This window comes from Neophocaena asiaeorientalis, unplaced genomic scaffold (assembly GCF_003031525.2).
Source record: "Neophocaena asiaeorientalis asiaeorientalis breed wild unplaced genomic scaffold, Neophocaena_asiaeorientalis_V1.1 scaffold265, whole genome shotgun sequence".
NCBI classification, from domain to species: domain Eukaryota; kingdom Metazoa; phylum Chordata; class Mammalia; order Artiodactyla; family Phocoenidae; genus Neophocaena; species Neophocaena asiaeorientalis.
In genome coordinates, this window is record NW_020172172.1 from 604312 (window position 1) to 629248 (window position 24937).

At 39.6% G+C, this 24937-nt stretch overlaps 1 protein-coding gene across 6 annotated transcripts in view; it reads left to right on the forward strand.

The window, feature by feature from the left end:
• The window catches only part of GOLGA4 (golgin A4), a 117890-nt gene that overhangs the window by 4275 nt on the left and 88678 nt on the right, over nucleotides 1-24937 (forward strand). For all 6 annotated transcript variants that reach the window (XR_003004756.1, XM_024756835.1, XM_024756808.1 and 3 more), the window contains exon 2: nucleotides 10830-10919. Coding sequence is in view for 5 of the 6 variants with exons in the window: in XM_024756835.1 (XP_024612603.1) it covers nucleotides 10830-10919 (90 nt within the window). In the remaining variant the exon portion in view is untranslated. The remainder of the gene's footprint in view (nucleotides 1-10829; nucleotides 10920-24937) is intronic.

A 24937-nucleotide genomic window follows, 5' to 3' on the forward strand; every position in this document is an offset into this window, starting at 1 on the left:
TTTTTGCGGTACGCGGGCCTCTCACGGTTGTGGCCTTTCCTGTTGCGGAGCACAGGCTCCGGACACGCAGGCTCAGCGGCCATGGCTCACAGGCCCAGCTGCTCTGCGGCATGTGGGATCCTCCCAGACCGGGGCACGAACCCACGTCTCCTGCATCGGCAGGCGGACTCTCAACCACTGCACCACCAGGGAAGCCCTAATATATATATATTTTTTAAGATTTATTTATTTATTTTATTTATTTTTGGCTGCGTCGGGTCTTAGTTGCAGCATGCGGGATCTTCGTTGAGGCATGTGGGATCTTTTGTTGCTGCCCACAGCTTCTCTCAAGTTGTGGTGCGCGGGCTACTCTTTAGTTGTGGTGTGCGGGTTTTCTTTTCTCTAGTTGTGGCACGCAGGCTCCAGGGTGCGTGGGCTCTGTAGTTTGCAGCACACAGCTTAGTTGCCCCGCGACATGCTGGATCTTAGTTCTCTGACCAGGGAGCGAACCCGCATCCCCTGCATTGTAAGGTGGATTCTTTACCACTGGACCGCCAGGGAAGTCCCTCCATTTAATATTTTTTTAACAACAAATATCTACTTGGATTTTTAAATTCCTTACAGAATGAATTTGATAAAAATTATTAAAAAGTAATATAGAATACTTTCTAACTTCTTAAGATATATGTAGTGCCATGAATAAAAATATTTTTTAACATTTTCAGGCTTTTTCAAATATTACTGAAACTTAAAAATTATAAAAAGCACAGGCGCAAATGGACAGTTGTATGATTCCACTTGTATGGGGTACCTAGATTAGTCAGTTTCATAGAGCCAAAGAATAGAATGGTGGTTGCCAGGGGCTGGAGAGGGGAGAGGGGAATGGAGAATTACTGTTTAATAAGAACAGAGTTTCAGCTTGGGAGGATGAAAAAGTTCTGGAGATGGATAGTGGTGATGGTTGCACAACAGTGTAAATATAATTAATACCACTGAACTGTACACCTACAAATGTTTAAAATGGTAACTTTTATGTTATGTATACTTCACCACAATAAAAAAAAATTAAAAGAAAGTGCAAAATGTGGGACTACCCCAAACCTGCAGAATTATAGCTTTTTTAGAGTGGGGCCTCAAAATGATAGTTTATATAATAGAAATTTTTTTTAAATTCCACAGACAGCAGAGGAAAGAGTCACTTTCTGAAGGAACATAGGCTTTTTGTAAACGCCACTTGGCAAAATAATTAGCCTCAATCTAAAAAGCGTAACTCCCAGAGAGAATATTTAGATCAGAAAAATCAGAATGTCTTGAATGTTTATAAATCTGTATTTTGACCAGGGAGCATATAGTGGCTATTTGTATTACTTTATATAGAATATACATTAAGTTCTCATGTTTTAAATAATTTAAACAGTCCTTGTTCATGTGATTTAAAAAATCTGTGTGAAACTTGAATAGGGTAAGGGCCATACAAAGTTCTCTCATCTGCTTCTTAGTTTGATAGGAAGGGCTGGAGGAAGAAATTCTAGAGAGTCTTTGTCTCTGTAGCTTTCAGGATGAATTAACCCAATTTGTTAAACTGTGATGTTCAAAGACCCCAAGACATAGATGCAAATTATACATACCTTAACTTTACATCCCACGGAAGCTGTAGGCAGATTCAAAAGTGCATCCTCCTGGGCCCAGGTGAGAAAGCAGGGCTGGAAGCTTTGATGTAGAAATTCAGTTAATGTGTTGATAAAGGTCAGGGCTCTTAAAAGTATAGGATTTTGGCTAACAGCATTTGGTTTCTTCACCTTCTAAACCACAAAATATTAGGAAGACGTTCTCACTTAAACATTTATTTGGCTAGCTATTAAATTCCAGGTTGAAAAGTTTCCCTCAGACCATTGACTGTTTTTCTTCCTTCTAGCATCATGTGTGCTGATGAAAAGTCTAATTCCAAACTTGTTCTTTCTTTATTGGTAGTTAACTTGATTTTTGAATCTTTTCTTTTTCCTTGATGCTAGAAAATTTCCAGTTTTCTTCTTTTTTTTTTGCGGTATGCGGACCTCTCACTGGACGCGCAGGCTCAGCGGCCATGGCTCACGGGCCCAGCCGCTCTGCGGCATGTGGGATCTTCCTGGACCGGGGCATGAACCCACCCCTCCATTTTTAAAAAAATATTTATTGATTTGTTTATTTACTGGCTGCGTTGGGTCTTCGTTGCTGCACACAGGCTTTCTCTAGTTGCTGCGAGTGGGGTCTACTCTTCGTTGCGGTGCACGGGCTTCTCATCACAGTGGCTTCTCGTTGCGGAACACGGGCTCTAGGTGTGCGGGCTTCAGTAGTTGTAGCACGCGGACTCAGTAGTTTTGGCTCACAGGCTCTAGAGCACAGGCTCAGTAGTTGTGGCGCACGGGCTTAGTTGCTCTGCGGCATGTGGGATCTTCCTGGACCAGGGCTCAAACCCATGTCCCCTGCATTGGCAGGCGGATTCTTAACCACTGTGCCACTAGGGAAACCCTAATCATATATTTAATTTCCACAAATAATAACACTAGTCAACACTGGATAGTTAATTTTAGCCACGTGCTTTCTTGGTGCATTGCATGTATTAACTAAATTAATACATGAAATAATAAAAGGTGTGGATTTGTATTATCCCGATTTTACAGATTTTACAGATAATAAATTGAGGCCTAGAGAGGTTAAATAACTTGTCTGTGGTAGACAGCTAGTACCACACAGCTAAGTGGTAAAGCTGAGATACGAACCCAGACAGTCTTGCTCTAAAGCCCATTCTCTTAACCAGAGTACTATGCTTGTTGCTTTGTTTCAGTTTTTAGTAGCAGCTTGTGTTTTAACGGAAACTAGAGCTTCTCAGAACTCTTGCAGGATAAGTGTTATATATTATACGTACATATATATTTAAGTTCTCTTCCTTGATTTATCTGATTGCTCTGGGTTACTTGTTATACTTGTATTTCTTCATACTTGTCATCGTTTATGTTTTTTCTTTTTTTTTGAGAAAAATGTCTTGTTATTATTGGTTGTTTGTTTATATTTATGAAGACCTGGTGGGTGGTTTATTTCAGTAGCTAACATGGGTTTTCTCTGCTCTTACCTGCTACTCTCCTGTGTCGAGGGCCAGCCAAAACACAGAGAGTCCTGCTTTGAAAGGTGACTGTACGATTTAGTATCCAAACATTCTTATGAATGAATGGGGACGCTACTGGCAGTTATCGTGGAACATAAACTGGCATGAACTGGGTGAGACTGGGATTGCCTTGGTCAGATTGGGGTGTATTGTTAGGCTGCTGCTTTGTGGTACCAGCCCCTGCTATTGGAGCGCTAACTCCTCCAAGGTGTGTTGCTCTTTATATTTGGCTGTTACTGTTGTCTGGAGATCTATTTGGGTTGGGGGAGGCTGATGCCACATACCTCTTTGTCTTGCAGACACTTAACACATTGCTGAGAGCAGTAATCTCCCTTTATAGTGTCTAAAACAGTGATTTTTTTTTTTCCTGTTGCAGAAAGTTGCTGCCTCTCCCGCAGAGCTTCTGTGCGTGTTCAGGGTTATGGTTACCTTTGCCCCGATTTTTCCACCAATTTGAATCCTTTTGCCTTTGAGTCTTCAAAAATTTATTTTCTTTTTGCCTGTGGTGTTCTCTCTCTTGTTCTAGAGTGTTAATCTGTCTGCTTTTCTAATTTTTTTTAAAATTTTTAAATTTAAACTATTTTTAAATTTCCAAAGGCTGTTTCTTATTGTCTTTTGCTTTTTTATAGCATTGCTCTTGACATAGTGATATATCTTTTCTCTCTCTGAGAATAATGGGGATTTTTTCTTTTGTTTTCTTTTAATCTTTATTGTGTTAGGGTTTTTAAAAAAAATTTGTTTATTTATTTATTTACTTATTTACTTGGCTGCGCTGGGTCTTAGTTGTGGTGTGCAGGATCTAGTTCCCTGACCAGGGATTGAACCGGGACCCCTGCATTGGGAATGTGGAGTCTTAACCACTGGACCACCAAGGAAGTCCCATGTTTGTTTTTGGTTTTGGGTTTTTTTTTCTTCTTGTTTTTGGCTCCCTCTTACATTGGAAATTTTCTTTATTGAGTGCTCTGGGCTATCTATTCATATTTAAGGGCTAGGTACTAACAATCTGGTGCTATTTGGAAGTAGCATGTGATTGACACTGGGACTCACTGGTGGGTGACATGCTGTAAACTGGTTTTATTTTTGGGAGAAATATCTACATGTTGGTAATCAGAGGCCTAGCTGCCAAGTTTCTGGAAGCAGGTCTGAGAAGGACTGCTGGAGGTTCCACTGTTCACTGTGCAGAACATCGCCTAATCCTGCTCTGTTTAGTCACACACTTTGCCCTTCTCTCCTGTCTTACTGTGCTTGGTTTCACCCAGTTTGAAGCCTCACTGGCTCCAGAAAATAAACCTCTGTTTCTTCAGAGGCTATGTAAGGTGGGACAGGGGACCTGGGGAATCTTTCAACCAATCTTTCTGGTTTTGATCCTGTCTCATCTTGCTTTATAACTTTAGCTTTAAGTCCTAAGTCTTTTTAGGGTTCTGGGGATGAAAATAGGCTTCTTCTCATCACTATTCCCTTCTCCATGGGGTTGTAGTGGCTGTCCAGCAGTACTGTTACTTTAGTATTCTTTCACTCACATCCAGTATTCTGAAAATTGGTTGAAATTTAACTCTTTGGGAGGGAGAGAAAATAGGAACATATATAGCCAATCTACTATGTTTAACTAGAAGTCTCCTTAAATTACTTTTGAATGAGTGGATTTTGCCATATTAAAGGGCTGTTTTTGAGAGGTAAGCATTTATAACATGAACAGCAATATTTCATTTCCGGCACTACTATTTAGATGTCAGGATGTGGAAGGTACTTTATTACAGACATAATGGAAAGCTCTAATAATTTTGGTAACTAGTATACAGAGGTTTATGTGAAGCATTAACTCCCAGTTACTTTGGCCATTCCTTTATAGCTGGGATGTCGGATGGATTTGGCAGAGACTTTCAGGAGTGCCGTGGTGAGAAGGAGTCTACGGCTTTGTCCTTGCCATGATTGATTACCATGGGTGTGGGAGGGAGAAGTGAAGCCAGGTGTTTGTTATGCTTGTGTAAGAATAACATATCATCTATTGGGGGCATAACTTGAGAACTGAGTAGTGTCAAAAGGCCTCTAAGCAGCCAAAATTTTAATGTCACTAACTTCACATTCCATAGTTAATGTATGTTGTTCATAAGAATACTTTAAAAAATCCCTCGCTTAGAGCTTCCTTATGCTTATTTTGTCTACAGTTCCAATAAATGTAGTTATCTAGTTTCTAAACTAGTAGCAGGCTAAAATGGACAGAGAAGATATACTACAAGTAGCATATTGACAGGAATGACAACTGACCTAGAAAATGTTAAATTATATTGAATTTCCTTTTATCTTTGGAAACTAGAATTAGTTATTTTCGGAAAGGTGAAACCTGATTTCAGAAAAGTGTAGATTCAAAATGGTTAAACCTCATTGTTATCTCCAGACCCCTTCAGGTATTAGTGAGGTTTAACCATCTTGAATCTATAACTTTAGGTAGATATCTATCTAACAATTCAGCTATTTTGAGTAATTCTTTCTATGAAAACTCCCAGATAATAGAGCCCCTTATGGAATAAACTATGATTAACATAGTTTTGACTTTAACGTAGAACTTCCCAGTAATGTGAATGTCCAAAATTTGTGTTTTTGTTATCTTTAGATTTTGTTGTTCAACCTAGAATTAATGCTTTTTAATTTCTATTTTGTGGTATATTTAAAATATATTAGATATATTTGATGTATTCTAGATTTAATAGTTAGTGGCCATGTTTATCAACATTGTTCTTATACAGACAACATGGTATGATGAAAGCAGTTCAGGTGGGTTGTGGAATCTGTGGATAGGGATCAGCTTTTTTTTTTTTTTTAAATGAAAGACTAGATTAGTTCAAAATGTGGCATCTTATGTTGTAAAGGTTAAGGTTTCATAAAACTTTTGTTTTAGAAGTGTCTGTGTGAAAAGGATGTTGTTGTTTTACTGTGGGTCCCAGTGAAAAAAATTTCAGAAATAGTGATCCAAAGAATACTGGGGAAGTGGATGAGGGGCTCAGAAGACCTGTTTGCTAACCCAGATCTTGCAGTATGCAACCTGATCAAGCCACATAAGCACTGTGAGCTTCTTACTTTCTTGTCAGGAAATTGGGGATGATAACTTGTCCTGCTTACCTTTCAGATTGGTTGTGAGAATCAAAAGAGAAAGTATTTGAAAACATTTGTAATTACAGAACGCTTCTTTATTTAACAGAGCCTGCTAAGGTGCTGTGCTGGTGTTGCATTTGTCTTGAAGGGTAGATGTAGTCTCTGTACCGTAGGGTTGAGAGACAGTTACTCCTGGTGTGGTGAGAGTGTGAGGGGATCAGGGTGACATCTGATAGAGTCTTGGTGGGTAATGCAAAGTCATGGTGGTGTTCAAGGCTTATTATTCCTAAAGGTGACTGTACTAGCTTCCTAATGTTGCATAACACATTACCACAACCTTGCTGCCTAAAAACCCAGTTATTGTTTCACAATCTGTATGTCAGAAGTCTGGCATGACATGACTGGCTTCTCTGCCCAGGGTCTCATAAGACTAAGATCAATTATTGTCCAAACTGTGTTCTCATCTGGAGGTGAGGGTCCTCCTCCATGCTCATGTGGTCATGGTAGAATTTAGTCCTTTGTGGTTGTAGGACAGAGGTCCTTATTTCTTGCTGGCTGTTGAACGGGACCGCTTTCAGCTCCTAGGGCTGCCCACAGTTCCTTGCCACTTGGCCCCCACATGCCTTTTCTTTCAGGGTAGCAGGAGTACATCTCTGCTTTCTGCTGCTGCCTCTGCACTCTGGACCCATTTGAAGGGCTTGTGTGATTAGGTTGGACCCACCTAGACAATTTCCTTTCAATTAACTCACAGTCAACTGGTTAGTAACCTTAAATACACCTGCAGAAACCTTTTTGCTATGTAAGGTAAGATAATCAGGGCAGTGATATCTCATATTCACAAGGTGAGGGTCATTTGGGGTCATCTTCAAATTCTGCATACCACAGTGACTAAAATGGGTTTTTTTATACTGAAGTTGAGGGCTATGGTCAATTAAAATCAGTTAGTTGGCAATAAAAATATAAATTCTGAGCCTGGTTATAGCCATCAGGTTTTTTTTGGTAAATAGCCATGAGAAATCTGAAGACAGATTTCTAAGCTATAAGAATTAATTAGACCAAATTTAGTTTGAAGGAATCTAAATCCTTATATATTTTGAAGTGAGAGGATAGCCTGTTAAAGATCCAGGACTTTGGGATAAACACTCAAGTACAGTTAGTTTCTTATGCATGTTTTATACTTTACAGTCATATCCATTCCCTCATGTGATCCTTACTTTTGCAACTCCAGAGGAAGACCTACAAGCCATCAGGCCAAACCTTGCCACGTGGTACTACTTTTTGGAGGACAGTGTGTGTTAGAACCTATTCTTTAATTTTATAAACCCCAACATTTGATTTTGCCGGCTTATCCAGAGCTGATGAGGCTCCAATTATGATTAGGCTCACATGAGGCCAAAGTAAAAAGACATAGTGCCACTTAAAAAAATTCACAGTGGAGGTGTACTTTTCAAGTGATTTCAAGGTCCCTGTCTGAAGTAGCCCTGTCCTGGCATCTGGGCATTTGGAAAGCTGAATTATTAACCCCCAAATTTTTTGGATATGATGACATCACAACAGAGAGGGTTAGCTAAGAGCTATATCCTTTAGCCTAGTATTACTTCTGTAATTACTTTCCTAACTTTTTGCCCTCTCAGTGACCCTTTTATTTTATTTATTTATTTTTTGGTCTGTTTTTTAAAATATTTATTTATTTAATTTTTTTTTGCTGCGTCGGGTCTTAGTTGCAGCATGCGGGTTTCTCTCTAGTTGTGGCGCAGGGGCTCCAGAGCATGTGGGCTCTGTAGTTGGGGCACGCGGGCTTAGTTGCCCTGTGGCATGTGGGATCTTAGGTCCCCAACCAGGGACTGAACCCATGTCCCCTGCATTGGAAGGTAGCTTCTTAACCACTGGACCACCAGGGCAGTCCTGGTGGCTCTCTTTTATTAAAGGAGATATTACATACAACCATTTAAAAGTAGATACAAATGGAGTTTCTCCTGGTCATAGTGATAGCGTTTGAAACATCTACAGCCTTTGAAGCTGGCATGGTTTGAAATTTATGGCTCTAGGTGTGGGAAGGGTTATTGCACTTCCCTCAACTTCAGTGAGAACTGTTTCTGAAGTGCTCTGAATACTTGTGATTTTTGTTTCAGTCCTGGGTAAACACTGTCCGTGCTTTCCCTTCCCATTTTCTAAGCACAATGTTGGCTTCATACATTTTCTAGACATTTAAAACATTGATAAGTTTCAGCTTTATTTCACATTCACCCATTTTGTTGCTTAAAATTTTAAGGCCTTCCTGTTTCTGTTTTATCTTGATTGAGAAGGGATATCTTATCCCCTAAGGTAACTGCTGCACATAGCTAATTCCTTCTGTCACGTTGATTTTTCTGGTTCATCTTTTAGAAGGTATGTGTGTGCTGGAATTCTACGAAGCAGAAAAGGAGTCTATTAATGAATAGTTGGTGACTTACAGAATTTTCAGGAGGGTCTGAAAGTCTGGGCTGATCGCTCTGCTCAGCCACACTTGGGGGGGCTGCACTAATGAGAATGTTGCAGCTGCCTCAGTTTGGCAGCCTCGCATCTTGCACTGGACAGCTTTTGTGAACGACTGCATGAAGCTCCGCGTCCCCATGTTCACCAGCTGATGAACTGTATTAATTTTGCATGTCTGTTTTCTCATATTACCCACTTATGACTCAGACTCTCATGTGGGAATGTTCATTGGTGGAGTTAGGTCACCTGCCCTAGATGAAAAGAAGACTGGGGTGGTGAGTTTTCTGAGTTCTGACTTACAAGCACTTACAAGAGCTGTTTAGAAAAAAAGGTTATTAAACTTTGTCATGTTTTGTTGATGTTTTCCCCTCCTCCCAATTAATCTATTCCTTTTGATTTCTGCTTCTGACATAAAAGTCTCTTTCCCATTCAGAGATTATAGAAATAGACTCTCATATTTTCTCTTATATTTCAATTAAAAATCATTTAAATCTTTAATATAGCTTAGGTATGAAGTGAGGATCTGATTGATATTGCTCCCCCATATGGATGGCCATTTGTCCCAGCACCATTTATTGAACATCTGTCTTGATTAGAAATGTTAGACTTATTGTAAACTGAATATATGTGTGTGTAGAGTGTGTGTATGTGTGTGCAACATTCCTCGTGACCTCTCTGTTCTAGCATAGCCACAGCAGTAGGTACTGACTTGACAGATTAGGGTTGCATTTGTTCATTCAATCATTTATTTAACAAATATTTATTAATGCCTTTTTAGGTAGTGCTGTACAGACTACAAAAGGGTAAGACATTGAGACATTTCTTTGTGGAGATGAGTTAAGATCTGTCTTGTTATGGGTGATGGTGGGTCTTGAAGTTTTGGTTTTATACTTTTTGGACTGTTTTTAGCTCACCTTAGAGTACACCTCAGACTCCTAGTTTAAATTTGGGGCCCTTTCTCCTGTGGGTTTCTGTATAGGAGTCATGTGTTCCTTTACAGAACAAATGGACTGGCATCTCAGTATTGGGCTATGGTGTGCATGGTGTTCTCAAAGCAAGGCCCTTGACTAGAGAGATGTTTACCTGTGCAGTTCATTATATTGAATATTAGAGCTGGATGGCACTTTAAAGATTGAATTGACAATTTTATTTTATTTTAATTTTTTAATTTTTTTGCGGTACGCGGGCCTCTCACTGTTGTGGCCTCTCCTGTTGCGGAGCGCAGGCTCCGGACGTGCAGGCCCAGCGGCCATGGCTCATGGGCCTAGCTGCTCCGCAGCATGTGGGATCTTCCTGGACTGGGGCATGAACCCATGTCCCCTGCATCGGCAGGCGGATTCTCAACCACTGCACCACCAGGGAAGCCCCGACAACCTTATTTTTTAATGAACTTTTAACTTTGGAATAATTTTGATTTATAGGAAAGTTGCAAAGATAGTACAGAGAGTTTTCATATACTTCTCACCTGGTTTCAGTTTCCCCTAATGTTATCTTCTTTTAAATAAAATTTTATTTATTTTTGGCTACGTTGGGTCCTTGTTGCTGCACGTGGGCTTTCTCTAGTTGCAGTGAGCGGGGGCTACTCTTCTTTGCGGTATGTGGGCTTCTCATTGCGGTGGCTTCTCTTGTTGCGGAGCATGGGCTCTGGGTGTGCGGGCTTCAGTAGTTGTGGCACGCAGGCTCAGTAGTTGTGGCTCGTGGACTCTAGAGCGCAGGCTCAGTAGTTGCGGTGTACAGGCTTAGTTGCTCCGCGGCATGTGGGATCTTCCTGGACCAGGGATTGAACCCATGTCCCCTGCATTGGCAGGAGGATTCTTAACTACTGCGCCACCAGGGAAGTCCTAATGTTATCATCTTATGTTACCATCACGACCTTATTTTTGAGGTTAATTTTAGCCCTCAAAATGTTAATTTAGCTAAGATCATAGTTCTAGTTGGTGGCAGAATCAGACCAAGGACCCAGGAGATAGCCTGGGTCTGCTAGTTGATTATGTTTCAGTTATCCTTTTCTGTTTTTCATGTATTTGCTCTTTTCCTTCCTTTCAGTGGGTTCTTTGGGCATGGACTATGAGAAGGACTACTTAGTACATAGTGCGCTCATCAATGTAGTCTTTCTAATTCGTGCAATAATTTTTAAATCTAGGCTTCCTCCAGTTCTTCAACGCCAACGAAAACCAGGAGCAGGACGTCTTCATTTACAGAGCAGCTTGATGAAGGTACACCCGATAGAGAGGTAAGTTTGGAATTTCTTCTTCAATAAATCTTTTACAAGAAGCTTATTAATTTAAAATGTAATGCTACTGTTGATAACAAAATGGGAAATTACTTAATTCCTAGGTATTTTTTTAGTACAATTTTTTTTTTCAAATAGTACTGTTGCTTTTGTAAAGTGTGTTTTCTTTGAGTATCTTAATTTGAGAGGATAATATACTTTGCCTTTAATATTTGAAATTTTCAGAATGATTTGATAACAGTTTATTCAGCATAGCATTATGTGGGGAGAAGTCCTATATTTTCAAGCTAGTGATTGGAAACTGAAGTAACTCCTAATTCCATGTGACTTGGAGCTGGCACTATAACTCAGATTAGATTTTTTTCCAACTTTTTTTCTTTCTGTGAAGGATTATAAGAGTCATGCAAGTAAAACATAAGTACACAAATCAGGGTAAAAAGAGGGTAAGAGAAAAAAGGATAAAAAATAAATGCATAAATCAGTGAATTGTTATGAAGTGAATCCCTATGTGACCACCACCCAGGTCAAGAAAAGGAACACTGCCAGCACTAGAGTGCTGCTTCCCTTCCCCACAGAAGAGCACCATCATCCTGACTTCTTGATATTTGCTTCCTTCTTTTTTTTAAATTTTATAATTTTTATAGTACCACTTAAGTATGCTTTCTGTTGTAAACCTTATAGTTAAACCTTTGGGTTGTCTAATTTTTGGCTATTATGAATTATGCTACTGTGAACATTCTTGTATATTTCTTTTGCTACACATGTACCAGCATTTCTTTTGCTATGTACTTAGGAGTAGAATCACTGGGTTAAAGGGTATACATAGTTTTACCATTGAAGGTAATGCCCATTGTTTTTCAGAATAGTTGTAGAATTTTACCTTCCCACCAGGAGTTTATGAAAGTTCTTGTTGCTCTATATCCTTGCTAGTCTTTAATTTCAGCCATTCTAGTGGTGTGTAATGTTCTCTTATTGTAGTTTTAATTTGCGTTTCGCTGATGACTAAGATTGATCGTTTTTCATCTGTGTACTGATAACTTCTTTTGCGAAGTTTTTACTTAAGTCTCCTGCTCATTTTTCTATTGGTTTATCTTTGTCTTATTGATTTGTAGGAGTTCTTTTTTATATAGTGTGGATGGGAGTTTTTTATTGGATACATGCCTTGCAAATATCTGCTTCCACTCTGTGGCTTGCCTTTTACTCTCTTAATAGTGTCTTTTGAACAGAAGTTCTTAGTTTTAATGCATTCCAGTTTATCAATATTTTATTTTATGGCTAGTGTTTTTCATTTTTTAGTATTCTTTTCTTGCCCTTCAGAGTATTTCCCATTATTATCCTGTTTTACCTTTCACATTTGGATCTATACTCCATTTGGAAAAGATTTTTTTCAATATGGTGTGAGGTAGGGATCAAGTTTCACCACCGCCTCCCTCCCCACATAGCTATCCAGTTGTTCCATTCTTTCCATACTGCTGTACTGTGCTACCTTTTTTTCAGAAACTAAGTGTCCATTGAGTGGATTTCTGGACTCTTGTTTCTGTTCTGTCATTTGCTTTGTCTTTGATCTGATCCCACACTGTCTTCATAACTATAGTTTTATGTTAAATCTTGCCCTTATTAGAGCAGGTCTTCCCTGTCTTAGTTTTAAAACCAGAATTCCATAGACTGGGTGGCTTAAGCAACAGACATTTATTTCTCAAGAGTTCTGGAGGCTGGGCAGTCCAGGATCAAGATGCCAACAGATTCAGTATCTGGTGAGGGCCCTCTTCTTGATTTGCACACAGCTGTCATCTCATGATGTCCTAGCATGGCATTTCTTTGTTGCATGCACTTAGGGAGAGATGGAAGAATGGGGAGGCAGCTCTCTTGTATCTTTTTCTTTTATAAGGACAGTAATCCCATCATGAGGGCCCTGCCCTCATTACCTCATCTAACTCTAATTACCTCCCAAAGGCTCTGCCTCCAAATACCATCACTAAATATCCTTGGGGGTTAGGGCTTCAATATATGAATTTTGGGGGACATATGCAGTCCATAGCACTCCTACCTTGTTCTTCTTGAATGTCTTAGTAATTCTTGTACCTTTCCATATAATTCCACATAAATTTTAGAATCAGATTTTCAAGTCTTACAAAACAAACTCAAAACAAAACAAAATATAGCACTGACAACAAAGAAACAAACCTGTAGAGATTTTTATTGGGATTGCATTGACTCTATAGATTAGTTAGGGAAAAGTCTCAATATTATGAGTCAAATTTTATAATCTTTTCAATATTAAAAGTAGTACTGGACTGAGCATTTTACATAATGCATAAGTTACAATGCTGTTCCTTTTTTTTTTTAAGTATTAAAAACATGTATTCTTGAACAGTGATTTGGATGGAAGTAGTATTCTGAGAAACTTTTTGTTTTTGTTTTTTTTAGGATAATGAAGCTATTTTAATATTATTTAAAATAAGAACAACCTTTAAACCATATGAAGTGGGCAATAGGGGAGAAGCACGCCTTCCTGAGAAGGGTCCTCTGAGAAGGGTCTTCTCAGGGGCAAAGGCAGCAAGGGTGGGTGGGCAGGAGGGAGTGCAGGCCTGGATGTCAGCGGTGCTTCCTCGGGGCGGGCTCTGCAGGTAGGAGAGGTGGCTCTGGGGCTTGGCAGCTCCTGGCTGGAGTGGAGGGAGCTGGCCTGGTGGTCCGTGCCAGTGACTCAGGCAGGGAGGGGTAGGGCAGGGGTCAGCTGGGTAAAAGAAATGTGGGTTTGAGTGTCAGGAGGAGGTGGCCTTGGCTCTCAGGACTCAAGGGGGACGTCAGGCTGCAGGAGGCCCAGGCCCGGGAGTGCTGATCCGCCCCCATCTCTCCAGCGAGACTCTGTGACTGTGCCCTGGGCGGGTGGGGGGTGGCGGGGCCTCACAGCAGGGTGGGCGGCAGACAGGGAAGGCTCAGGCAGGGCTGCTGATCAGGCCGGGGCTCAGTGTCCTCTTCTCAGAGGCGCTTGCACCCGGAGCAGATGCTTCTTCTCAGAGGCCCCGGCCTGGGCACAAAGATAGGGACCACTCCATTCCTCATCACGGGCCGGAAGGCCGACAGCCTGGGCTCGGGGCTCTCAGACCTGAGAGGCCCATCGAGCCGCCTTTGTCCTTCCTCGCATCGGCTGAGGGCCCTCAGCGCGGTCTCCTTGGTACAGGGGTCCAGGGACTCCTGGCTGGACGGACACGTGGACAAGCTGCTTAGGCTTTCAGCGGGGGCAGTATGGATGTCCACCAGGCTCTGCGTGTGGCAGGAGAGGTGGGCGTTCCACTGGGACCTCATCGTGAAACCGTTGCCATGGCCGGAAAACCCCAGCCCCGAGGAGGTGCGGAGGGGCAGCCCGTTGGGAAGGCGCCTCCAGCCCTGGGGCACCGAGGACCCGCGGACCGGGTAGTACTTCCAGCTGCGCAGGGCGGTGGGGAGCGGCCGCCTGCTGCGGAACCAGAGCTCGTGATCCTGGCGGCGGCGGCGGCAGCACAGGATTGGGCGCCCGTCCTGGCCCATCGGGAGGCAGGCGCCGCTGGCGGGCCCGGTCCATGGGAACCATGGGGACCGGCGCTTCTGGGCGTGGGCTGGCTGCATGGCCTTGGCCGTGCCCAGGTACATGCTCAGGTAGCTGCCCATGCTCGCGGGTCAGCAGGGTCGGACCTTCGACGGGCTTTGGCTTCTGTGCGGCCCCGAAGTCTGTAGACGCGAAGCTTACGGCGCTGAGGCGACCGTTGGCATCGGGGTGTGGGACGGGTTCGTGGAGCGTTGGAACCTCTGGGCACGAGGTCCTGCGCACGCCAGGCCAGGGCCTCGCGGACCGACCCGGGGCCTCGCGGACCGACCCGGGGACTCGCGGGTGGACCCGGGGCCTCGCGGACCGACCCGGGAATGCTGTTATTCTTTAGGATAGATTTCTAAGAGTGGGATTGCTGGGTCGTAGGGTGTATGCAAATTAAAAAATTTGAAAGATTTTTCCAAACTGCCTTGATGTTATTTTAAAACATAATTTTAAAAAACCTTTATTTAATAGATGTTGATAGCAAAATAAACTTAAAAACTTCATAGTTTTTGCATTCAAAGTTAATGGCATATATACTGTGTCCTTGGTTTATGTATTTAAATGATCTGACAAAGTACATAAGAGTATAAAGTATATGCATACTTTCTTTGAGATCTTATTTTCTTATGCATTATTTGCAGTATTGCAATTCTTTAACTTTATGGTTTCAAGTTTAATGTTGTTGAACTTAGTTTATATGTGTAACCACTTGGAATGAAAGCTGCAGTACTGAGTAGTGCAAACACTTTTTGCAGTCAGTGTTAATGGCATCATTCCTACACTTACTATATTGGTTGATATTATGGTATATTGGTTTACATATAATATAGTAGAAACCTTGAAAACAACTTGTTGATTGCTACTATTGCTTTTTAAAAAAGATTTATCTGGGATGCTTTAAAACATTAAAATTGAATATGTCTTTACAAAATAATCCTTTCTGAAAGGGATGGTTTGAGCATTCTTTTACAGCAGGCTAAGCAAGCTAAAGGTTAGTTTTTATTTCTTCCCAAATTTCAATACTAAAGGTCCTGTGCTTATAGGTATAGTTTAAGAAATGGTTTCTGATTGAAAACCAAAGCAGTATCATCACTTCGTCTCCTTGCTTTTTTTTTTTTTTAATTAATTAATTAATTTATTTATGGCTGTGTTGGGTCTTCGTTTCTGTGCGAGGGCTTTCCCCAGCTGCGGCAAGCGGGGGCCTCTCACTATCGCGGCCTCTCTTACAGCGGAGCACAGGCTCCAGACGTGCAGGCTCAGTAGTTGTGGCTCACGGGCCCAGTTGCTCCGCGGCACATGGAACCCTCCCAGACCAGGACTCGAACCCGTGTCCCCTGCATTGGTAGGCAGATTCTCAACCACTGCGCCACCAGGGAAGCCCCGTCTCCTTGCTTTTTAAGCATTTTCTAACAACTCTAAAAGATGTTTTTGACCACAAAGTGAAATGTAAACTTTAGTTCAACTTATTTTACAATAAATAAAGGACTTTGAAATTTCATGATTAACTTATAAAGGACATTACATAAAATTATCTTGTTATAGAGAATGAACCTGAGGACATGAGGAGGGGGAAGGGTAAGCTGGGACAAAGTGAGAGAGTAGCGTGGACTTATATACACTACCAAATGTAAAATAGATAGCTAGTGGGAAGCAGCCACATAGCACAGGGAGATCAGCTCAGTGCTTTGTGTCCACCACCAAGAGGGGTAGGATAGGGAGGGTGGGAGGGAGATGCAAGAGGGAGGAGATATGGGGATATATGTATATGTATAGCTGATTCACCTAGTTATACAGCAGAAACTGACACACCGTTGTAAAGCAATTATACTCCAATAAAGATGTTAAAAAAAATTAAAAAGCTTGATGGATAAAGTCTAAGACAGATCCATCTTGTACCATAATCCACCTTAAGGTAAATGGTAAATACAGATGTATCATCTAACCTAATGTAAAAATCCAGATTTACAAAACAAGTCAATGAAAATATAATTTCTTTTTCCTGTTGCAAAAAATAGAAAAAAATTGTTAGTCACCATGCCGCACTCCCCTCCCACCCCCAGCCCCAGGTTTTTCATCTTGTTAAACCTCTAAGATGGAAGATACTCTGTCAGTGATGGGATCCTTACTTTTAGTTTTAAGTTTATTTTTAGCAAAATGTGGAAGTTTAATTCAAATTATAAATATTTGTCCCATCTCTCCAGTAGGTACAGTAAAGTCTTTGTAATCTAGAATGCTTGGGAAGTAGAATGGTTTCATTAAGTTGATATTTCCATCAATTAAATGTTTTACCTTTTTTCAGCTATTGCTGAAAATCCTAATGTCTATTTTCCCATATTAGTAAATATTATATGTAAATCTAAATAAGTCTGTCTTTGATTGCAGTGTCTCAGGCTTCCTTATAGGGCTGTAAAAAATCATCTATATGATTGTAGACCTTAAAGGCAAAGGAGAGTAGGGTGATGTGCACTGACCCTGAGGTCTGCGGCTCTGTGGCGCTCTTTCATCCTGCACAGATGGCTGATCTGTCCAGTTGACCTGGTACTCTCTCCTGGGGATCCTAGGCACAGCCTCAATACCCTCATCAATCTCTTCATTTTTTATCGTTCTGTTGATATTTTCTGTTCCTCCCTGCATCAGTTTTGGTAATATGTGTCTGTCTAGAAATTTGTCTGTGTCATCCATGTTGTCCAGTTTGTTGGCATACAGTTGTTTGTAGCATTGCCTTATAATCCTTTTTATTTCTGTAAATGCAGTAGTAATTTTTCCTCTTTTATTCCTGATATTAGTAATATAATATGAATCTTCTCTCTTTTTATTTTACTCTGTCAAGCACAATATGAACCAGGGTTTGATTCCACTTTCTTGATGAGTGTAGTAAGCATTCTCAGGATTGGAGTGGCATGCTGATCTTTGATGACTTATTTTTCTCAAGCCCCAGATGCCCTGGGACTTAGCAGAAATTACTTGAATCTGTTTTGTTACTTTCCTGGTTTTCTGGCCTGATATCTGTTTTTTTGCCATCTTTATATAGCCTTGGTCTTTTCAGTGCTCATCAGTCCTTTTTTGCTATCTTTTTTGTTTAATGGCTTTGTATGTCTTTAACTTTATATATAGTGGAAATATCCATATAGACAAAATAGGGCCTTAATTCGTGACCTTCGATTTGATCAAAATGATTTAACCACAGTCTGTACTGCATATTTTCTCACCTGCTGCTACTATAGGCAGTTTTTTTCTTATATCTTCTGCTGAGTATATTGTGTACTTCTTAAGGTATACATTATTGCAAATAATAAGGAAGTCAATTTGACTCAAAAAAGTAAGTGTTGCTACTAATAGCTATATATAACAGTGTCTGTGAAGATAGGAACAGGACCTCTTCTCTTCAAGGCAGAGATACTAAAAGATACTAAACTTTTTAGGGTCCCTCTCCTAATAGGAGGTACATTAGTACATAGGAGACATATTAATTCATTACATACAGTGGATGCTAGTTAGCAGATGCCTTTCCGCTGGCGTTAGGACTTAATTTTCTCTTTGAACTCTGGTTGAGAAGGACTGGGGGGGTTCTGTGCTGCCAGAGTTTGATTGAGTGCTGCAAGCCAGAGGCTAAAGTGGGGCTCATGGCACTGGTGAAAGGAGGCTGAAAAAAGCGTTTCCCAGCTGATGCATAGAGCTCTCTGTGGCCCATTGTGAGAAGCTGCTGTCTCTAGGGAGGCTTCGTGACCAACAACTGAACCAAACCTCGCATCAGCTTAGTGACTGAATCTGTGATAACCTCTGTGTTGTGATAGGGCAGGAAACCCAAACTGGGGCCCAGGGAATCAGATTGACTGGATAAGGAGGGATGAACACAGGAGGAAGGAGAAGGAAAATACCTTCCTCAAAATAAGCCTGTAAATGAAAATGCTAAAATAAATGCTAAGAAGACAGCCAATAAAAATAGGAATTGGGATATCAGTTTATTCCAGGTGAAATTAGAATAATTAAAAGGGCAGTCTGGATAAGACTTTGAAACAAGTATTTTCAGTAGGATAAATGAAGTAATAGTTTTCTTAAAAAGAACAGAGAATTGTGGGGGAAAAACAGGCCATAAAATAGACTAGGTAGATATGAAAAAGAACCAATTAGAAATCCTGGAAATAAAAAAAAATGATATAAGAATGTAAATCAGAATAAAACTCAGACTGGTCCCAGTTCAAGGGAAAATTAGGGAGTTTGAAAAGAATACTGAGTAATCCCACCAAAAACACAGAGATAGAGATAGATAATTATCTAAGAGTAAGAGACATGGAGGATAGATTGAAAGCTTTCAACACATATCTGATAGGAGTTTTAGACAGTCGTCATGAATGTTGAGATACATAAAACTTTAGTCAGTGTTAGTTCAACTGATGGGACCACACAGAAGAGGCGAATTAAATTCTTAGCAGATTTGAATTAGAATTTCAACAGTTTGAAAGAGTTGAGACAGACTTATTGAGGATATTTGAGAACTGAATCTTGGGAGACTTTGATAGGCAAAAGAAGCAAATGACAAGGACCACAAGTGGGGAGGAAGCCTCCTTAGGCTTTGAAATAGCTGTCAAAGGAAACTAATTTCGACATACTTTGCTTTTTTACTTGGGCTATGGCATGGGATGTAAATTGTTGTTTGGTAGCACCTTCTTTTGAAATGTTTGGTCAGCATGTGTTTCTATACTGGTTTCTATACAGCTTTTGTGTTTTTCTCTTAAAATTCCAAATCTACTTTTTTTAAAAAATAAATTTATTTATTTTATTTATTTTTATTTTTGGCTGTGTTGGGTCTTTGTTGCTGCGCGCAGGCTTTCTCTAGTTGCGGTGAGTGGGGGCTACTCTTCGTTGCAGTGTGCGGGCTCCTCATTGTGGTGGCTTCTCTTGTGGAGCACGGGCGCTAGGCATGCGGGCTTCAGTAGTGTGGCACTTGGGCTCAGTAGTTGTGACTCGCAAGCTCTAGAGCGCAGGCTCAGTAATTGTGGCACACAGGCTTAGTTGCTCCGTGGCATATGGGATCTTCCCGGACCAGGGCTCGAACCCGTGTCCCCTGCATTGACAGGCGGATTCTTATCCACTGCGCCATGAGGGAAGCCCCAAATCTACTCTTAACTGTGAAATTTTAAATTATTTCCTTATGTGATATGAAGAGTGACTTCATTTCAAAAATTAACTTTGGAAGCCTAAGAAGAGTGAATTTGTATAGCATTTAACTTAAGATAACATCCACTCAAAAGATGACCTTTCTGAGTTTCCGGGAGAGTAAGATTTTCAGCAGGAGTGGAAACTATGTGATACCCTAGAGCCAAACAGGCATCTAGTGTATTTTAGTATACTACTGACACTAAATTTTAGGGTTTAGTGTAAGATCAATTCTTGAATCCTACCCAAAGAGTACCAGTTATTAACATAACCAAAAAAGACTTTAAAAAAAAATTTGTCTCATCTGTAAGGTGGCCTCTAATGTAGGACCAGATGAAGAGTTAGTGAAGGCTCTAGTCATCCATAACTCTAGAGCACTGAGATGAAAAGTGTAAGTTTTTAAACTTTTGCAGACATTTATTTTATGACATAATTCTTCATTATATATTATATAATAACATACATTAACTGCTAAATTAATGTTTCAAAACTTTTGTTTTTTAAAGTTTTTATTTTGAAATAATCAGATTCATGGGAGGTTAAAACATTTCTTTTTAGGGAGGCTCTGTGTACCCTTTACCCAATTTCTCCCAAATGTAACATCTTATATAACTATAGTACCCTATCAAAACAAAGAAATTGACATTGATAACCTCTGTGACATCCACAGAGCTTATTCAAATTTCACCTGTTTTATATGTGTGTGTGTGTGTGTAGTTTTATGCAGTTTTATTACATATGTACGTTTGTGTAACCCCCACCATGAAAAAGTTCATTTTAATTTCTTATACATCTAATTCATGATAGCTAGTATTTTGGTGTATAGTATACAGTTTCTGAAAGAAAATTGAAGCTCAGAAGAGAATATATATCAAAAGACCTAGTATAATAGAATTTATCCTTAAAACTTATTATAAATTTGTTTCAAAAGTTTCTTCTGTGTGTATTGGAGAAAACTGTATTTGTATATAAGTAGAAATAAATGATTATTTAAAGTTTTAGGGGTTTATACTCCTCATAAATTTCCATGCTGTCTTTTTGAATATATAAAAATGAGTGGCTCAATATTTGTTATACTAAGGCTTTGTGTTCTTTACCATGTATTGTTCTTACTGGTATAGGCTCTCATACTGAATTGCCAGATGTGCTATGTGCTGTGGTGCCTGTTGCATATATCATTTGTATGCCAATAAGCAAGTTGTTTAAAGTTGAGTTTTGAGATCCAAAACAGCTCACCTCATCTCCCTTCCTGACCTTTCCCAGCAACTTACTATTTCTATGGGTGAAGTGATGGGTGGCAGCAGTGGTGGTAGCACAAGGCCATTATAGTGTTGTGTGTGCTGTGCGGTGAGAACACTTTGCAACATTCCCTTATGATTTGTCTTTCATCCTTTGTTTTATTTTTATACCTCTGCTCATTACACTGAATGAGACAGCTCCTAGCCGGGATGATAGCAGAGCCTGCTTTTCTCTCTGAGTATACTATCTTTGCTTTGGATTCCTCCAAGCAGCCTAAAACCCAGACTGACGGTGTGGTGAGTCCTTCCACCGCTTTCTGCCTTCCCTTTGTGGGGAAGCAAAGTAATTTGGTAATTCTAGAAGCACATCTCACGTTGCTTGTCACTTACCATCTCTCAAAGCATCTTCAGTGCCCTGTTGCTAACCTCCCTCTAAAAAATCAGAGAGTAAATTGCTGAATTCTGATGGCTGGTGTGTTTTTTGCTAGCTTTTTAACAGCAACAAAATAACATCTGTTTTCCTTAATGTAGTGAAGAATACTTTCACTTGGTCTAAACTCTTAAGTTTTCTCCCTAGGGAATGTTTGCTCATTAGCTAAAAGAGGTATGCATTGCTAGGAATCTCTGTTGGTAGGAGGCCAAGAATATTTTGAGACTTGACTCACATTTTTAGGAAAGAAAAATGCATTTTATGTAAATCCATAATTAAACAACATTGAATAGGCAGGTGGAGTCTACTGTAACAAGTAATTGCATCTTATTTTGGGAGAGTACCAGTTTTCTGTGTATTAAACATTTGAAAGGAAATAGTTACCTGTTTATTTTTCAACTGACTGAATTCATACAATTTTGAATCTTGTATATATTGATAATTTCACTTGGGGAAAGTAGACTTTCTTCATAAAGTATCTGAGTTCTTAATTTAGCAAATTAAAACTTAGAGATGTTTGATTGCCTAGTAAGGATGCTTTTGTTGTTAGAATGGACACCGACTGAAATGGGATTGGGGTTTTTTTAAACAGTGAGAATTGGTTTAATTTATTAAGTGGCTAGTAATGAGTTAGAATACTTCTGTATTTATCCATGCAGCCAGTAAAGACTTGGTCTGCATATGGCCAGTATCAGTCTTATATTACATTCTAAACTTGGTTTTAGAAAAGGAAGCAGCTCAGAGTTCTCATAATGCCTTAGCTTGGCTCTCAGGTATAGTGGTCTCTAACACCTCACTGTTTTCAATACTGGTTTGAGAGGGAGACAGGAGTCCCAGTTAGAGATAACTTACCAACTTATTTTAAAAACATAAAAGGATATTACACTTCATGTAGTAGTAATAGAGCCTTAAAAAACCACAACAAAAAAGAGCTTTTCTCAGGCCTACTTCCGTTAGAACATAAAATGATTTGTATTGAGTGCCTATCCTACTGTGACAAATGCTAATAATTTTAGAATGGAGGCTTTAGAACTATTTAAAATAATTTAAGTAGGCTGAAAGTCTACATTAATCTTATTTAAATTTTGTTTTGTTCAGATAAAAACTTATTTCTCCTCACATAAAACCATAGCATAACCTATAGTAGAATAAAAATTTAGTGAGCGTCTAATTCATTATTTTATTTCACCAATTGCTGACTTTTCCTTAATTCAGTTTTTGGAAAAATGCCTCTCTTTACCCCAAATTCTAAAAGTTGCTGTATCCTTAGTGCTCAGTAGTCAAAAGTAGTTGTTGAAAGACTGAACAAAACATAATTGAAGGGAATTCCCTGGCGGTCCAGTGGTTAGGACTCAGCGCCTTCACTGCTGTGGGCACGGGGTTCGGTCCCTGGTCGGGGAACTAAGATCACGTGAGCCACGCAGTGCGGCCGAAAATTAAAAACAAACAAAAAACAAAAAAACAAAACACACATACACAAAACACCATAATTGAAGACAAATCTGGCAGGGAACCTGTGTGTGCTTTTAAGTTAAATGCACTTTAGAAATGTTTTCCTGTTATCTAAGAATTGCCTCCAGGAGAAAGTGTTGGTGACTGAGTAGTGACATGTGTTGAGCTAGTTCTTTAGGCTTCTTTCTTGGGGGAGGCCTTCAGAAGTCTCCTTACACTGAAGGAAGTAACTGTATAAAGATTTAACAAGCAATTACTGAGCCTCTACTACAGTCAGGCAAAACGTAGGGTTCCTGCCCTCCGAGCGTTTATAGTTTAGTATGGAGACAAAGATGTCAGAATACACTTAACAATGCAAAGGAATTAAGTCTTCATAGAAGAAAATACAGGCATAGGAAATGTGTTAGCCCCTCAGGCCAGCCATATGAAGCTTCACAAAATAAGGGGCATTTGAAAGTTGAAAAATAAGAATTTGCTGGGCAGAAATGGAGAAGGCATTACAGGTAGTGATAAAATCTATAATTTTGTTTCTAGAGATTCTTAACTTAGATTTACATGGTAACAGAGGCCAATACTTTCCTTAGCTGTCTTGCATTTATTTAGGTATATAGTATAACAAGTAAATTGAAATATAGATGCAGAGATGAAAAGTTTTAAAATGTTATGCTGTTTGTTTGGTAGGGTGATATTTCAGACAATTGTAGAATAGCTTTTTTTGTATGGACCACAATCATGTGTCAAGTAATTTACTTAAAATAGAATATGGACTCTCTTGCCACTCTTCTTCCTAACCTAAATATTTTATGGAGCCCTTTCATTTGCTTTCTCCATAATTTAACAGTAACTTACTTTTCGGTATACTGCGTGGCAGAGAGACTTGCTGATTTCTCTGAAGTATGTTTTTTTATTTTATAGTGTGTAGTGTAGGATATTTTTAGGGCTGGAAAGCATTAATTATGATGCTACACAAATAATATGCCATGTATACGACTTCTAATTCTTTGAAATGGCAGAGAGCAGGAAGATAAAAGTTAATTCCTATGTTTCCCCAACCGTTCTCTCCTATTTAACTTTAAGGAAGTGTCTTGGACTGATAAAATTTGATAACTTTTTATGTCAGAGGGAGAAGGTATTTAAACTTTTATGAGGAAAAAATTCAAATGTATTGCAAGAGTGAAAATAGTAATGAGTCACATAAGATTTCTTCCCCCTTCCCCAGTATCCATTATCCAGTGTCAACAATTAATAAGTCATGGCCATCTTATTACCATACCTCCCTAACCACACCACTCCCACCCTCCCCACACATGCAGATACCCTCTGCCCATTCCTGTGGGATTATTTGAAGCAAATTTCAGATATCTAAGTATTTTGGTATATATTTCTAAAAGATAAAGACTAAAAATATATAACCACAATACATTTATCACACCTAAAATTATTTCTTAGTATCAAATACCTAATGAGAGTTCAAAAATTTGAGAACACTTTTGCAAAGCTGAGTGCCTTCTCCACTTGTATTTAAGAATAAGAAGAGTCATATATTTGACTCTTTCTTGGTTAGCCCTAGAGTTGCAGGGGAAATGTACTTTCAAGTTACTGAAACATAGTGGCTAGTATTTCATTGAATGCTTTTGTTTAAAACTTGGAAGTTATTTTATCATGAGCTGCTTCTATAGCTTTAATTTTAGTTAGACACTTAGTATATTATGAATGCAATGCAGAATTTTGAATCTCGAAGAATATCATCCATTATGGAACTCATGCTGGTATGATATAGTCAGTAGAATGTTGTGTAACTTGGAGCATTTGTCATACCAACAAAAGAAAACAAAAAGCTTTCATATGTGGAAGAAATTATTTTTAATTATAAGTTTTTCTGAAAATTGTCATAACAATTTCATTTAGACTCCTGGCTTCAAATGAATGAGGCATTTCCATTTCTTGTTGCTAAGATATTTTTCAGAGCTTAGCCCAAATAACTTTAAATATTATTTTACTGTAAGGAACAATTGACGTTACTTTTTCTGGATAGTTTTCTACTTGAATGAGTTTTGCTAATTGAATCCCTGATGTTAACTTCATATTGAGGGAAAAAGCTGGGGAGATTGTAATGGGGAGAGGTATGTGATTAGCTTGAAATAAATTTGGCTGCATACTAATCTTTGCT